Source organism: Centropristis striata, chromosome 4 (genome assembly GCF_030273125.1).
Source record: "Centropristis striata isolate RG_2023a ecotype Rhode Island chromosome 4, C.striata_1.0, whole genome shotgun sequence".
Lineage (NCBI taxonomy): Eukaryota > Metazoa > Chordata > Actinopteri > Perciformes > Serranidae > Centropristis > Centropristis striata.
In genome coordinates, this window is record NC_081520.1 from 39,049,633 (window position 1) to 39,063,341 (window position 13,709).

The 13,709-nt window shown below is 38.5% G+C and overlaps 1 protein-coding gene across 1 annotated transcript; it reads right to left on the minus strand.

Annotated features, from left to right (window-relative positions):
* Positions 1–943: 943 nt before the first annotated feature.
* LOC131970745 (uncharacterized) lies at positions 944–13,509 on the minus strand. Its single transcript, XM_059332166.1, has 12 exons — positions 13,470–13,509; positions 12,338–12,561; positions 9,752–9,913; positions 8,342–8,521; positions 7,583–7,697; positions 7,398–7,490; positions 7,095–7,308; positions 6,849–7,011; positions 5,079–5,267; positions 3,965–4,139; positions 1,916–2,120; positions 944–947 (listed from the first exon to the last, which is right to left on the minus strand). The coding sequence occupies exons 1-12, from the start codon at positions 13,507–13,509 to the stop codon at positions 944–946; spliced, it is 1,764 nt and encodes a 587-aa protein (XP_059188149.1).
* Between the last annotated feature and the right edge of the window lie 200 nt (positions 13,510–13,709).

Below are 13,709 nucleotides of genomic sequence, written 5' to 3' on the forward strand. Positions count from 1 at the left end.
TGCAGACAGCAATTTGATGGGACAAACAGGAAGGACTCAGGAGAGAGACAGGCGCAACATAAAACACAGGCATGCCAAAGTGACACACAATCTGTTTCAATGTAGTTTAATATGGGAGGAAAAGATAAAAAGTGAGCGATTGGATTGGACCAGTGCTTTTGAGAAATTCGGGTATGAGAAGTAGACTGTAGCCGTGTTTCCATTATAGTCGAATTTAATTTTGAAGCAAAATGAGAATTAGGGACGTTTCCATCAACTGGCTTAGAGCGAAAAAGGTGCATAAATGTACTTTTATCAGAAGATGGCAGTGTCATGTATGGCTGTAAACAGTAGGAGAAGAAGAGAGTGCGCAAGAGAGAAAAGTTGCTAATTGGGCAACATTACCCACCCATTAGAGTAAATATGTCTTCAGGAATTAGATTAAATTGGGCAACTTATAATTGTTCTTTCACGTCAGCTCGTCTTGACGAGGAAAGAGGAAACAGCTGATCAGTCATGAGGGAAATGTTAGATTTGTCAGAACATATTCATAAAAAATTGTTTCTATCTCCCGTTTAGCATTTTAACTGTTTTTCAAAAACGACAAAAAACACCTCAAGCAAGCGTAAAAACGTTGTTGCGCATTTTCGAAAATTTTTATTGAATTTTGTTGTTTCCATCAAGCACTTCTCATGCAAATCTTTTTTGTTTTTTGAATCTGCAATATTAAATTTGTTAGATGAGAAGATCAATTCCAGTTTAAATTTGTACCCTAAATATGGAGATACAGCCAGCAGCTGGTTAGCTTAGCTTAGTTTAGCACAAAGACTGGAAACAGGGGGAAACAGTCAGCCTGAGATTTAATGTGTCCAAAAATAACAGAGTACACCTTCCATCACCTCTAAAGATCACTAATTATAATATTGCAAAAGTCAGAGCAATACTGTCCAAAGAAGAGTAAGGCTTACCTGTGAAGGTGTGCAGATTTTGTTAAATTTCAAGAGCAGTTTCCCCTTTTCTCCAGTATTTATGCTAAGCTAGGCTGCTGGTGCTAGCTTGATATTTAGCACATAGAAATGTGAGTGGTCCCCTGATCCTTTAAAACGGCAAAATATTTGACAAACAGCAAAAATGATCTTACAATATCAATTATTTTAGAGTATATAAGAACATAAAATCAATAAATCAAGATGCAGAATAATAATATGATGATGATGATGATGGATGGTTTCCCAACACTGTGACTGTGTAAACAAATGCTGTTATAAATTACATGAATTGTTGCCTGAGGCCTCCTACCCCATTAAATATTCACCTGTTTATAAAACAATAATGTGGCGATGTGTACTTCAGGATATTAATCAGTTTCTATGTGAAGCAGTAGATGAGAGAATACTCTCTGATGTCCCAGGAAAGGGAAGAAACCTAATTACATGCATCAGAGTGAGTGTGACAGAATAAAGAGGGTATATGTCAATCAACATGATCTCACAGAAATCCGTGAAATAGCCACGGATTTCGCTTAACTCAAAATCCGTGGAATAGCCACAGATTCGCTCAAATTTCCGTGAAACTGACACGGATTTCGTTACAATGCAAGTTAATAACAGTCATATCCCGTGGCTATTCCAACATTCAAAGTGATTATGTACATTCACTGAGTGAATATTTAGAAAATAAAACATATATTTCTCGCTACAAATGTGATCAAAATCCATTTTTATGCAGAAGTCAAAATATTGATTTTTCACTAAAAATGAGAGAACTGTCCACCATGTTTTTTGTTCTGACCGCCGGGACCTTGAAAGTCACGTGACTTGGAATAAACCAATAGCCACGGGATATGACTGTCATTAACTTGCATTGTAGCGAAATCCGTGTCAGTTTCACGGAAATTTGAGCGATTCCGTGGCTATTTCACGGATTTCTGTGAGACCAGGTTGATGTCAATCCTTTAAAACGCTGTACTTTTAGTAAATGTCTAAACAAAGAGCTACAGGCCTCAGTGGTGAGCTGTCCCAGCCGTGTGGTGACAGACAGACTCTGTTTGAGCAGGAGGCCGTAGAAGGTGTTGCTGCTGAATGCCTCCAGATCCACCTGGTGCTCGTAATCCCAGAAGTCCTCCAAGGTGTCTCCACAGACTGCAGACAAGAGAGCGAAACACGAAGAGAGTCAGCGATCAGTACAAAGAGCGAGCATGATGAAAATCAATTAGCTTGAAACGTGTCACCCACCCACCTACCTGCATGTTCCGGTGCATCCACTTTAATTTTCATGTTTGGTGTCTTCATGTGTGATTCTCATAAGCTTTAACCCTTAATAGGGCACTCATTGAAATACTTGGGAATTAAGTGTCCACTTTGGAATGGACAGCTAACGTTAGTTGATTAACCCTTTATCAGGCAAAGAACTATATTTGGTAACTTCACGTAATATTTTGAGAAAAAAGTTGCAAATTTACTAGATTAAAGTGGCAAATGTACAAGAAAAAAAGTCGTAGATTTAAGAGATTTAAAGTGGCAAATCTGTGCAAAAAAAAGTTGCAGATTTACGAGAAAAAAGTGAAAAAAAAACAACAACTTTTTTCTCCCAGATTCACCACTTTAACCCTTAATAGGACACTCATTGAAATACTTGCAAATTCCAAATTTCAACCCTAGAGAATATTGGAGGATATTACATACAGCTAGAATGTGTAAAAAAAAACATACGAAAATAATATTTTGAGAAAAAAGTCTATGAGATTAAAGTGGCAAATATACGAGAAAAAAATGCGCAGATTTATGAGCTTTAAAGTGGTGAATCTGGGAGGAAAAAAGCTTCTTTTCCCACACTTTTTTCTTGTAAATCCGCAACTTTTTTCGCGCAGATTTGCCACTTTAAACTGTAACTTAAATTACAAATCTACTAGATTTAAAGCGGCAAATCTGGGCGAAAAAAGTCGGGAAAAAAGCAACTTTTTTTCTCCCAGATTCACCACTTTAAATCTCATAAATCGATGCATTTTTTTCTCGTAGATTTGCCACTTTAATCTCGTACATTTTTTCTCAAAATATTATTTTCGCATGTTTTTTTACACATTCTGGCAGTATGTAATATCCTGCAATATTCTCTAGGGTTGAAATTTGGAATTTGCAAGTATTTCAATGTTAAAGTGGTGAATCTGCGAGAAAAAAGTTGCTTTTTTCCCACTCTTCTCTCATAAATCTGCAACTTTTTTCGCACAGATTTGCCACTTTAAATCTCTTAAATCTGCGACTTTTTTTTGCTTGTAGATTTGCCACTTTAATCTAGTAAATTTGCAACTTTTTTCTCAAAATATTACCTGAAGTTACCAAATATAGTTATTTGCCTGATAAAGGGTTACTAAATCATTTCACTCTTTACAGTAGAAGTGAATAGCTTGTGTCTCCCCAGGCCGGGTATAGCATTAATAAAAAAAAGTGGCATAAGGGAGGAAATTTGTATACGTTCTTGGTTAAATAATAGCCTACAGACCAGTCAAATGATAAATAAATGTATTTAGCGAGGTTAAATACTTTTATGGGGGGAAATTGCATTAAATCCAACAATATCGTCATTTGAGGGATTTCCCAAGTCCTGTGAGATTTGGACTTTTGCCATTTTTACTGTTGGTTTACTGCACGTGACATCAGGAATGTTACAAGAGCGTTTTCAACAATAATTGGTTGGGTGGGAGCAATGCCCAAGGTCACTGTTAGTGTTACATAATCAGTCACACAAGGGTCCTCAGAGGGCATCAATGTGTCACTGTGTTTACGTGTACGTGTAAGTGTGAGCAGGTTATGTGTGCACGCTGCAGGTGCATTGATTCATGTTTTGCAGCTCATGTTTGAATGTAAGTTATGTAACCTATGGGCCTTTAGGCTTTCAAATGACTCTGTGACTGTGTGTGTGTGTGTGTGTGTGTGTGTGTGTGTGTGTGTGTGTGTGCGCGCGTGTCATAACAGCTAAAATAATGCACCTGGCTGAATGGAGTCTTGTGTCATTCTTGCTTGTTGGTTTCGGTGAATCTTCCTCAGTGAGATCACTCTGGAGCCTTTGGATGAGTAGTCGTCCATGTTATAACCCAACTGCAACAATCGATACCGCGCTCTGATTGGCTCCTTCTCAGGCCATCCATATTCACGGAACAGGATCTATACATGGGACAGAAACACAAATACAGCCATCACAACAACACTGTGAGCATCAGTAGCCAACCTATATAGAGCAGTCACATTGACCCAGGCAAACGGTTTCTTTGTCCTTTAAAACCGATCTGAATTCACCAATTGTGAGCAGTTCAGACAGTTTCAAGCTGTGGCGGTTCTAGACCAGTTTTACTGTGGGGGCCAAGCAGGGGCCAATCAGAGGGGCACATAAAAAAATGCCAAAGATGATATTTAAGCATTCAAACCCTTTATTTTAGGTTATTTAAAAATCTAATCTAAGTATATTTGGAAGATACAAATACATTGATTGAAACAATGAGACTTACCAACAATAACAACTATTTTTGTACAACAATGGCATTTCCCATTTTTGTGCACAATTACTTTTTTTTATTTTGAAAGTGCAGTACAGTGAAAATGATCTTTTTTTATAATTACACAAGCTATTATTGCACAATTCAACTATTATACAATGTACACATTCTGGGTTCATTTTGTGTACAATGAGATATTGTTTGAACAAAAAATAGGTAAGAATTGTTCCGTCATTCATCGTTATAAATTGATCATTTTATTACTAATTTGGCACAGGGGCCACAGCAGGGGCCAAGGGCTTCTTCACAGGGGCAGTGGCCCGTGGAGGCCCCCACTGGTTTCAAGTCCTTTTGCAAATTATTCCATGATAAAGTTGTGGCGTAGCTAAAAGCTTTCATACCTAACTAAGTTTTCACTCTTGGCACCAGCATCTGTACAACAGGAAGTTCAACTTGTCAACATTCCTTTGTTATGCTCTGTCTTCATAACAAAAAGCCATTTGGTTTCGACACATGTATGAACACAGGTATAAGGGGAGAAGCCCAAAATGGATGCATGTGAATAAGTGATCATTTGAGCATGTGATAGTGTGTGTGTTCGTGTACTAACCAGCAGTGCAACACATAAACAGAGGATGATCACAGCTCCAAACAGCAGTCCTCCCGTCGACAGCCAGTCTGGCCTCAGCAACAGGTTGCGTCTCCGACTGATTCCCACCCTGGTCACGTGACGAGGGATGGTGGGGAAGAAGGGGCCGGGCTCGTAACACTGGCCTCCTGCAGGCATCACCCGCACATACTGGGTAGGAAGAGTTACAGAGTAGAAAATGTACTGAAAATCTCATAGTGTTTCAACTATCAAGGTGTTTTTTGCTTCATTTAAACCTAAATCAAGAACTTTGTCAGGTTATGCTTTCAACTTGTATATTCTGATTGGTGGAGGAACTTAAACCAGAATACAGATGCTTGTTTGTCTTGCAATCTAAAAGCCAAGAACAGACCAAGGTGTGCAAAATGAAAAAATTATTTTGCTACTTTTTATAGATGTCAAATTAGTGTTAACCCTTTATCAGGCAAAGAAATATATTTGGTAACTTCAGGTAATATTTCGAGAAAAAAGTTGCAAATTTACTAGATTAAAGTGGCAAATCTACATGAAAAAAAAAGTTGCAGATTTAAGAGATTTAAAGTGGCAAGTCTGCGCGAAAAAAGTCGCGGATTTACAAGAAAAAAGTGGGGGAAAAGCAGCTTTTTTCTCACATATTCACCACTTTAAATCTCATAAATCTACACATTTTTTTCTCGTAGATTTGCCACTTTAATCTCGTAGACTTTTTTCTCAAAATATTATTTTCGTATGTTTTATTTTAAAAATTCTAGCAGTATGTAATATCCTCCAATATTCTCTAGGGTTGAAATTTGGAATTTGCAAGTATTTCAATGAGTGCTCTATTAAGGGTTAAAGTGGTGAATCTGGGAGAAAAAAGCCACTCTTTTCTCGTAAATCTGCTACTTTTTTTCGCGCAGATTTGCCACTTTAAATCTCTTAAATCTGCAACTTTTTTTCTTGTAGATTTGCCACTTTAATCTAGTAAATTTGCAACTTTTTTTCTCGAAATATTACCTGAAGTTACCAAATATAGTTCTTTGCCTGATAAAGGGTTAATGTGTCTAATTTACCCTCAACACTGATTGGACGTCTACATAAAGATGCCCTGTGAAATGTTTGACCACTACAGGTGCTGTTGAGTAATATCTTCATTAGCAGTTCTCTCTTGTACTTGTATCAAGCACTCTACCAGCAATGCATGCAATAACTCTTGAACAACATGGGTAATGTGGTAGCTTGATGCATATTTCTATTATTTGCACTTTTTTTAATCTCTTACATAAAAAGTTTGGTAACGCTTTATATTAAGGTCCTTGTAATAACCATTAATTAACAAGTAATAAGGCCCTTGTAAGTCCCTACAAGATGCTTATTAACATTATTGTGTGTTTATAAGCTTATATAAGTGTTAATAATGCCATTACAAACACCCATGACCCACCCATTATGTCTTTGCCATGCCTTTATTGAACTTATTTTGTTTGCTTATTGATATCAAAATATACTTCATTGCTCATCTATTATAAGTTAACTATAAGTTAACTATGCTTTTTGCAACTACCGAATCTAAAGCGAGAACAATGCCTTATTACTTGTTAATTAATGGTTATTAAGGACCTTATTATAAAGCGTTACAAAAAGTTCTAAAGTGGATGTTAGGCCTCAGGAAAGCAAGCAAGTAGTATTGGACATAAAAAATTAAAACAGGTTTATTTATAATGAAAACTACACAGGGAACCTTTCATTTTATGTTGTTTTAAACTTAGTTACCAAGTGTTTGTACTGATCGCTGCTCAGCATAAAAGCATAGACTCCAGGCTGGCTAAAGACCAGGGTAAAGAAGCTGGGAGGAGTCCAAGACAGAGTCAGCTCTTCTTTTAGCTGTCTGAATGCACCCCAGTCGAAACCGCTATTTGTGTTGTACAAGTTATCACTGAAAGACATGAAGCAAGGTTAAGTCAGTCCAAATACAGATTCAAAGTAGTGAAACGGACTGTAAAAACTTATCTGACTTACAGATCGTACTGAGGAAAGTGACGTGTGTCGACAGTGAACAATAAAACATCTCCTAAATGAAGACATGTTGTGGGGTTCAGAACTCCGGTAACACTCGTTTCTCTCATATCTTTCTTGACATCGCTCATGTTTTCCTTCGTGCTGCTGGAATTCATTTCTATTCTGCTGTGACTGATATTCTCAACTCCGGGGAGCTCCCACAGAACATCAGTTTCTAAGAATAAAACGATAGCACAGTACCTTCATTATTCATTGTTATTTTGGTTTTTAATGATCAAAAAATATTGTTTTGTCATGACAAACCAGCTGAGCTCTGAGTGTCCTGCTGTGTGGTGGCAGGAAACAGCTGCTGAAGCTCCTTGGGGAGGCCGCTGAGGAGGCCGAGGAAGCCCGCCTCTGCAATCAGACAGGTGGAGAGAAACAAGTGGAAGACAAATGGAGAGAGAGAGATGAAGAGCCAGACAAAAACCCACTTTGTGTGTCTCTACCTGTTGTCTGAACAATGTAAACAGCATGTGAGGAGTTGAGATGGCTGTTGCACAGAGGAGTCCCCGGGGACTGTTGAAAAACCGTCTGCAGCACACTGCCTGAGACGCCCATCACCTGCACACACACAATAACAGCGTTTGGCATTAATAGGTCACTGCAACATAAGAGACACTTGTCTTAAGCTTTCACTACTGGGGTGATAAAGACAACATTGTGTGAAGGTTTAGTCTGCATTGTCCGACCAGGTAATGTAACTCAAACTATTCTTTATGTTTATTCAATGGAAATACTGTATGGATATCATAGGTACTTCTTGTATACAGTGGCTTTCGATTATATTGACTCGAAATACTAGAAAACTTTCTTTCTGTATTTTTATTTTATACATTTATTGGTAACGCTTTATAATAAGGTCCTTAATAAGCATTAATTAACAAGTAATAAGGTACTGTTCTCGCTTTAGTTCCGGTAGTTGCAAAAAGCATAGTTAACTTATAGTTAACTTATAATAGATGAGCAATAAAGTATATTTTAATATCAATAAGCAAACAAAATAAGATTAATAAAGGCATGGCAAAGACATAATGGGTGGGTCATGGGTGTTTGTAATGCCATTATTAACACTTAATTGTTAATTAATGGCTATTACAAGAACCTTAATATAAAACGTTAGCAAACTTTCTTTCTGTATTTTTATTTCATACATTCATTTATTTTTGAGTGTGTGTTTATATAAATTTTCAGCTGCCTTTGCTCACCTGACTGTCAAAGCTACACATAAGCTCCATCTCTCCACTGGACTTGCAGCGGAGCTTCAGCTCAGCAGCTGGTCCTCTCCTACAGAGGCCTCCACACGCAGCTCTTCCAGGAGGCTCTCTGCAAACACATAGACCCAGCTCTCCATCGTAACCCCGATAATCCTCTGCAGATGGACACACCTGCAGAAAGCAATGCAGGGCAAGGATTAGACTTTATTGATCAATAAGATTCATTCATTCATTCATTCATTATCCTTATTCTTATCTACACTCGGGTCGCGGGGGATATTGTTATTATTTTGTTGTTCCCCGTTAGTAAAATGCACTACCAGTTCCTACCACAGCAGGGGCGTCCGTCTGTCTCTACCTTTGAAAAACTCCTGAAGACCCAGCTTTTCATCCTTCTCTCCTAGCACCACAAGTCAATTCTACTCCTTAAAGAATTGTCACTAGCACTTATTGCTGCACTAACAGCTCTTATCGCACTATACCTTGATTGTTTCCCTTTTTATGTAAGTTGCTTTGGATAAAAGCGTCTGCTACATTCTTGTAACTGGAGAGTCGCCGGTTCGAATCCCAGTACCGACAGGTCTGGGAATGAAGTGCCCTTGAGCAAGGCACCTAACCCCCCTACACAGCTCCCCGGGTGCAGTAATGTGCTGCCCACTGCTCCGTGCATGGTGTGTTCACTTGTGTGTAAAAAAAGGATGGGTTAAATGCAGAGGTTGAATTTCCCCATTGTGGGATTAACAAAGTAATCTTCTTCTTCTTCTTAAATGACTAAATGTAAATGTACAGCCTGGACAGGTCGCCAGACTATCGCATACTGACACATAGAGACAGACAATCACGCTCTCATTCAATTAATCCTAAGTGCATGTTTTTGGACTGTGGGATGAAGCCAGAGTACCCGGACAGAACCCCGGGAGAACATGCAAACTCCACACATATTATTATTTAAGAACCATATAAAAAGTGGCAGCATTGTGGATGTGTGCTGAAGTGTGTAACTAGGTGTAAGGTCATCTCTACCAGAGACTGCTCTGGAGTGCAGTGACAAAAATAAACACTGCATGGGGAGCACAGAGAAGTTCCTGCAAACCGACAGTCACAGGAAGCAGTTTATAGTTAATTATTAAGTGGGACTAATACAAGCCTCCACTAGATAAGCTATTGTCGGATTGGGGAGGAAAGGGCAAAGACATCTAGGTTGTACTCAGTAGCCTTGTCTCTGATTGTAAAGTATATTTTGTCAGTGTGTTCTGTAAACAGATCACAGTCTACAGTCTATCATAATCTTCAAGCAGCACTCAAACAGATCTTTAGGAGGAGATGAGAGACTGTGTGAAAGACATGCTGATTACCTTTGCTCTAGTTTAGTTTGTGTGATGTGATAACACAGGGTCTGACCTGCTGCCTGCAGTGAAGTGACCACTGATATCTGTCCAGACAGTCTCCGGACTGAGTGCGTGTCTTTCCGTCTCTGCAGACATCATAGAGTTTGTGTGCACATGCGTCTCCGGTGTTGGTCGGTTGGTAGCCGATGGTGCAGAGGCAGCGGCCATCACTGGTCTGCAGAAAGAGCATCAGGGTTTAAACCAGGGGTGTCAAACTCAAATACACAATGGGCCAAAATTTAAAACTTGAATAAAATCGCGGGCCAACATTGAACAAATAAACCTTTTAATATATACCAAACATGTTTTGCTTTAACATTAAATATGGAACCAGATACGCTTATAAACATAAAATATATAACTAAATAGTGCAGACATGCAAAATCAAATTTCAAATAAAAAACACATCAATGTCATTAATTTACAATAATAATATAATAATTTGGTATTGCCTCGCGTATATTGTAAAATTACACTGCGGGACAAATTTGGCCCGCGGGCCAGAGTTTGACACCCCTGGTTTAGAGTTTGTTTCCCTGGTGTTGTATAATGCTGCATGCAGTTCACAATGAGGACAGTTTCTTACCTAACATGTTAATCTGACCGCACAATCAGTAACTGACAAAGTCAAACCACTTCGGTCTATCTGTATTCCTTCCTTCCTTCCTTCCTTCCTTCCTTCCTTCCTTCCTTCCTTCCTTCCTTCCATAATTAATTCCCTTATGTTTTTTGCTTCCTTTCTCACTTCCTCCTTTCCCTCCTTGAATCCCTTAGGTTTTACTTTCTTCCTTTCCTTCCTTTTTTTAATTTCTTGCTTCCTTCAGTGATTGCCTTGTGATTCCTCCCTTCCTACCCTCTTTGCTTCCGTGCATCCTCCTTCTTTAATTTTCCTAAATTCTTTCCTTTCTTGATTGAATACTTGATCTTTTTCCTTACTTCCTTCATGCATTAACATCCCACTGTTGCTCTCCTTACTTTCTTCCATCCGTTCTCTTATTTCATTAAGTATTTGATTTCCTCATATTTTCTCTTCCTTCCTTTCCTCCTTCTATCATTCATTCATTAATTCATTAATTCATTCATTCATTCATTCATTCATTCATTTCCTCATTCATTTCACATTGGTTCTCACAAGTGGTGGAAAAGTATTCAGATACTTTACTTACATTTACATTTAGTCGTTTAGCAGACGCTTTTATCCAAAGCGACTTACAGAAAAATGGAAACAATCAAACTTACTTTAGTAAAAGTACAAAATTACCAGCATCAAAATGTACCAAAAGTAAAATACTCGATGCAGAATGGACCCATTCAGATTGTTATATATATTCTAAATATATTATTAGATTATTTGTATTAGCAACAGTTATATTTTCAAGCTAGGGCTAATTTTAACTATTTAATTGATATTAGGTTTCATTTTAAGAAATGATAAATCACTTTAAATTTCCCGTGTTTGTATGTTAAATCCTGACCTGAAAAGTAACTAAAGCTGGCAGCTACATGTAGTGGAGTAATAAGTACAATATTTGCCTCAAAATGTATTGGGGTAGAAGTATAAAGTTACATAAATTGGAAATACTCAAGTAAAGTACAAGTACCTCAAAATTGTACTTAAATACAGTACATGAGTAATGTACTTAGTTATATTCCACTAGGGAAAAAAACAAAGAGAAAACAAATCTCCTTCTCCTTGTTCTGAGCTGTTGAGTGGAGGCCTCAACACCTGTACAAGCTGCAGCAGTCTCTGAAACAAGATCCTGCTCGGAGGAAACTTGATCCAGAGCTCTTTCAGCTTGAAGCTACAGATTGTTCAGTCTTAAGTTTCTGAGTTATCTCTCAGTGAGGAATCTACTTGCTTACAGTGTTTGGTGTGTACAATATATCCCAGGTCTCAAGAGTGACAAGAGGAAAAACTTGAGAAATTGGAGTACTTATGATTTATAGAATAAAGGAGGAGCTCATGCACTGCAAACAAATTAATGTTGGGTGAACTCAAAATTTCAAGGCAACAAACTTCGATAAAATTTTAAGTTGGACAATTAAACTAAATATTTTAAGTTTTGTTTTTGAGTTTACTCAACTCTGAATTTCTCTGGCACGATTGTAACGCCGCTATGAAATGTCAGCTAATGTTGTGACCACAATTTTGAGTTAGCATTGATACGCTAATGGCTACTCTTTCTTGTAGCTGTAACAAGCAGCGCCGCTAGCATCAGTTAGCCGCTAGCATCAGTTAGCCGCTAGCTAACAAAGAAATAAGAGTTAGCAGAACGTCCCTTGTTGTGAACCCCAACTTAAAGATATAAGTAACAACAACTCACAAATTTGTTTTTGAGCAGACAACTGGCTTCCTTTGTTGGTCTAACTTACATTATTGCCCTAAATGTCAGTAAATTATATTTCCAAGTTTTACCAAATTAAATCACTGTTTTAGGCCAAAAAATACAAGTTGGCTTTTTTGCAGTGTGGGATAAAGACGTATGTAGGTGACAGTACAGCAAGATGTGGTGTTGTTGGTATGAAAAAGGTCACATAAACACCAGAGGGAACACACATGACTGATTGATCCTACGATCGTGTGAAAACACCACGTCACCTGGAAAGTCTGTCCGTGTCCCAGGCAGACGCAGGTGTCCTGACCAGACAGAGGCTGCTGAGCCACAGGACCACAGGGCAGGGAGGAAGGCAGGCCTGGCTGAGGACAGTAGTGGTGAGGAGGACACTTCAGACAGCTGTCTATGGACACAGCACCAGCAGCTGGACCGTAGCTTCCCTTGGGACAGGGGACTGGAATAAAGCTCCCCAAAGGACAGTAGAAACCTGTTAGAAAAAATAAATGTAATGAAGTACACAGATGCCATAAAAGAGAAAGAAGGTGAAGAAGTTTGTCTTGTTATGACAATGTCATGTCCCACTTACTCTTCTTTTAAAGGAAATCTAAAACAATGGCTCAAATCACATCAAAAGTGTGACCACTAACTGGACTTTAGTCTAGATGGATTTCAGAAAAAAGGCCTCCTATAAGAAGTGAGGAGCATTTATGGGTACAAGTCAGGAACCGGCCTACTTTACATATCTCAAGGGTGCTGAGTCCCAAAAAAAATGGTTCCCAAGCGAAATTTTGAGTTTTTGACCTTCTAATTTGTATATCAAATGGCCACCAAATTGCCCATGTTGCTCAGTCGTTGGACCATTAGTTTTTTGTAAGTAGGCAATCAAGATGAGGAAATTAAGTTTCTGGATCTATAGTTTAGGGTCGGAGCAAGATGGGCAATTTGGCCGCCATTTTGATATGCAAATGAGAAGGTCAAAAACTCAAAATTTCGCTTGGGAACCATTATTTTTGGATGCAGCACCCTTGAAATAATTAAAGTAGGCCGGTTCCTGACTTGTACCCATAAATGCTCCTCACTCTCACTTTTTGGACAATTCCGTCTAGACTACTTGAGACGACTTGAACAATACTTTTTATTGTGTAGTTACATCCTGTCTGGGTCTGGTATGTGTTGTGTTGTGTGTGTGTTGTCTCCTGTATTTGTATCTTACCTATGTACTTGCTGTCTTTTATATTTGTATTTATTTTTAATTTTTTAGGGACTACGGATGCAAACTAGCAGCCTTGCTATAATCCGGCATATTTGCAAAGATGTTTATCGATGTTCATTAATGTGCACTGTCCCTATCCAAAAATAAAGTATTTGTATTCGTATGCAGTCAGGATAGCCTACCTGGCTGGCAGGGCGGCCTCTCCAGGAACTGTTGGCTCATGTTGTTTCCGTGAACCAGATTAAGGAGCACAACACTCAGCCACCACAAATACCTGAAACTCCTGCAACTGCATGTCCTTAGCATGGCTAATGTGTCCAAATTCTTCATCCAGGATCTGTAAAAAGCCTCCTGGTTGCCTGCCTTGTTTTGCTCATAGCCAATAAAGTAGTTATGAAGATGCTGCAGCAACCTCTCCTGTC

Bases quoted from the DNA above. Each gene is read 5' to 3' on its own strand.
- LOC131970745 (XM_059332166.1), bottom strand. From the start codon at position 13,509: ATGAGCCAACAGTTCCTGGAGAGGCCGCCCTGCCAGCCAG. The intron at 7,698-8,341 runs GTGAGCAAAGGC...GTGTGTGTGCAG, and splicing joins TGTGTAGCTTTGACAGTCAG to GTGATGGGCGTCTCAGGCAG. The intron at 4,140-5,078 runs GTTAGTACACGA...TCCCATGTATAG, and splicing joins GTTTATGTGTTGCACTGCTG to ATCCTGTTCCGTGAATATGG.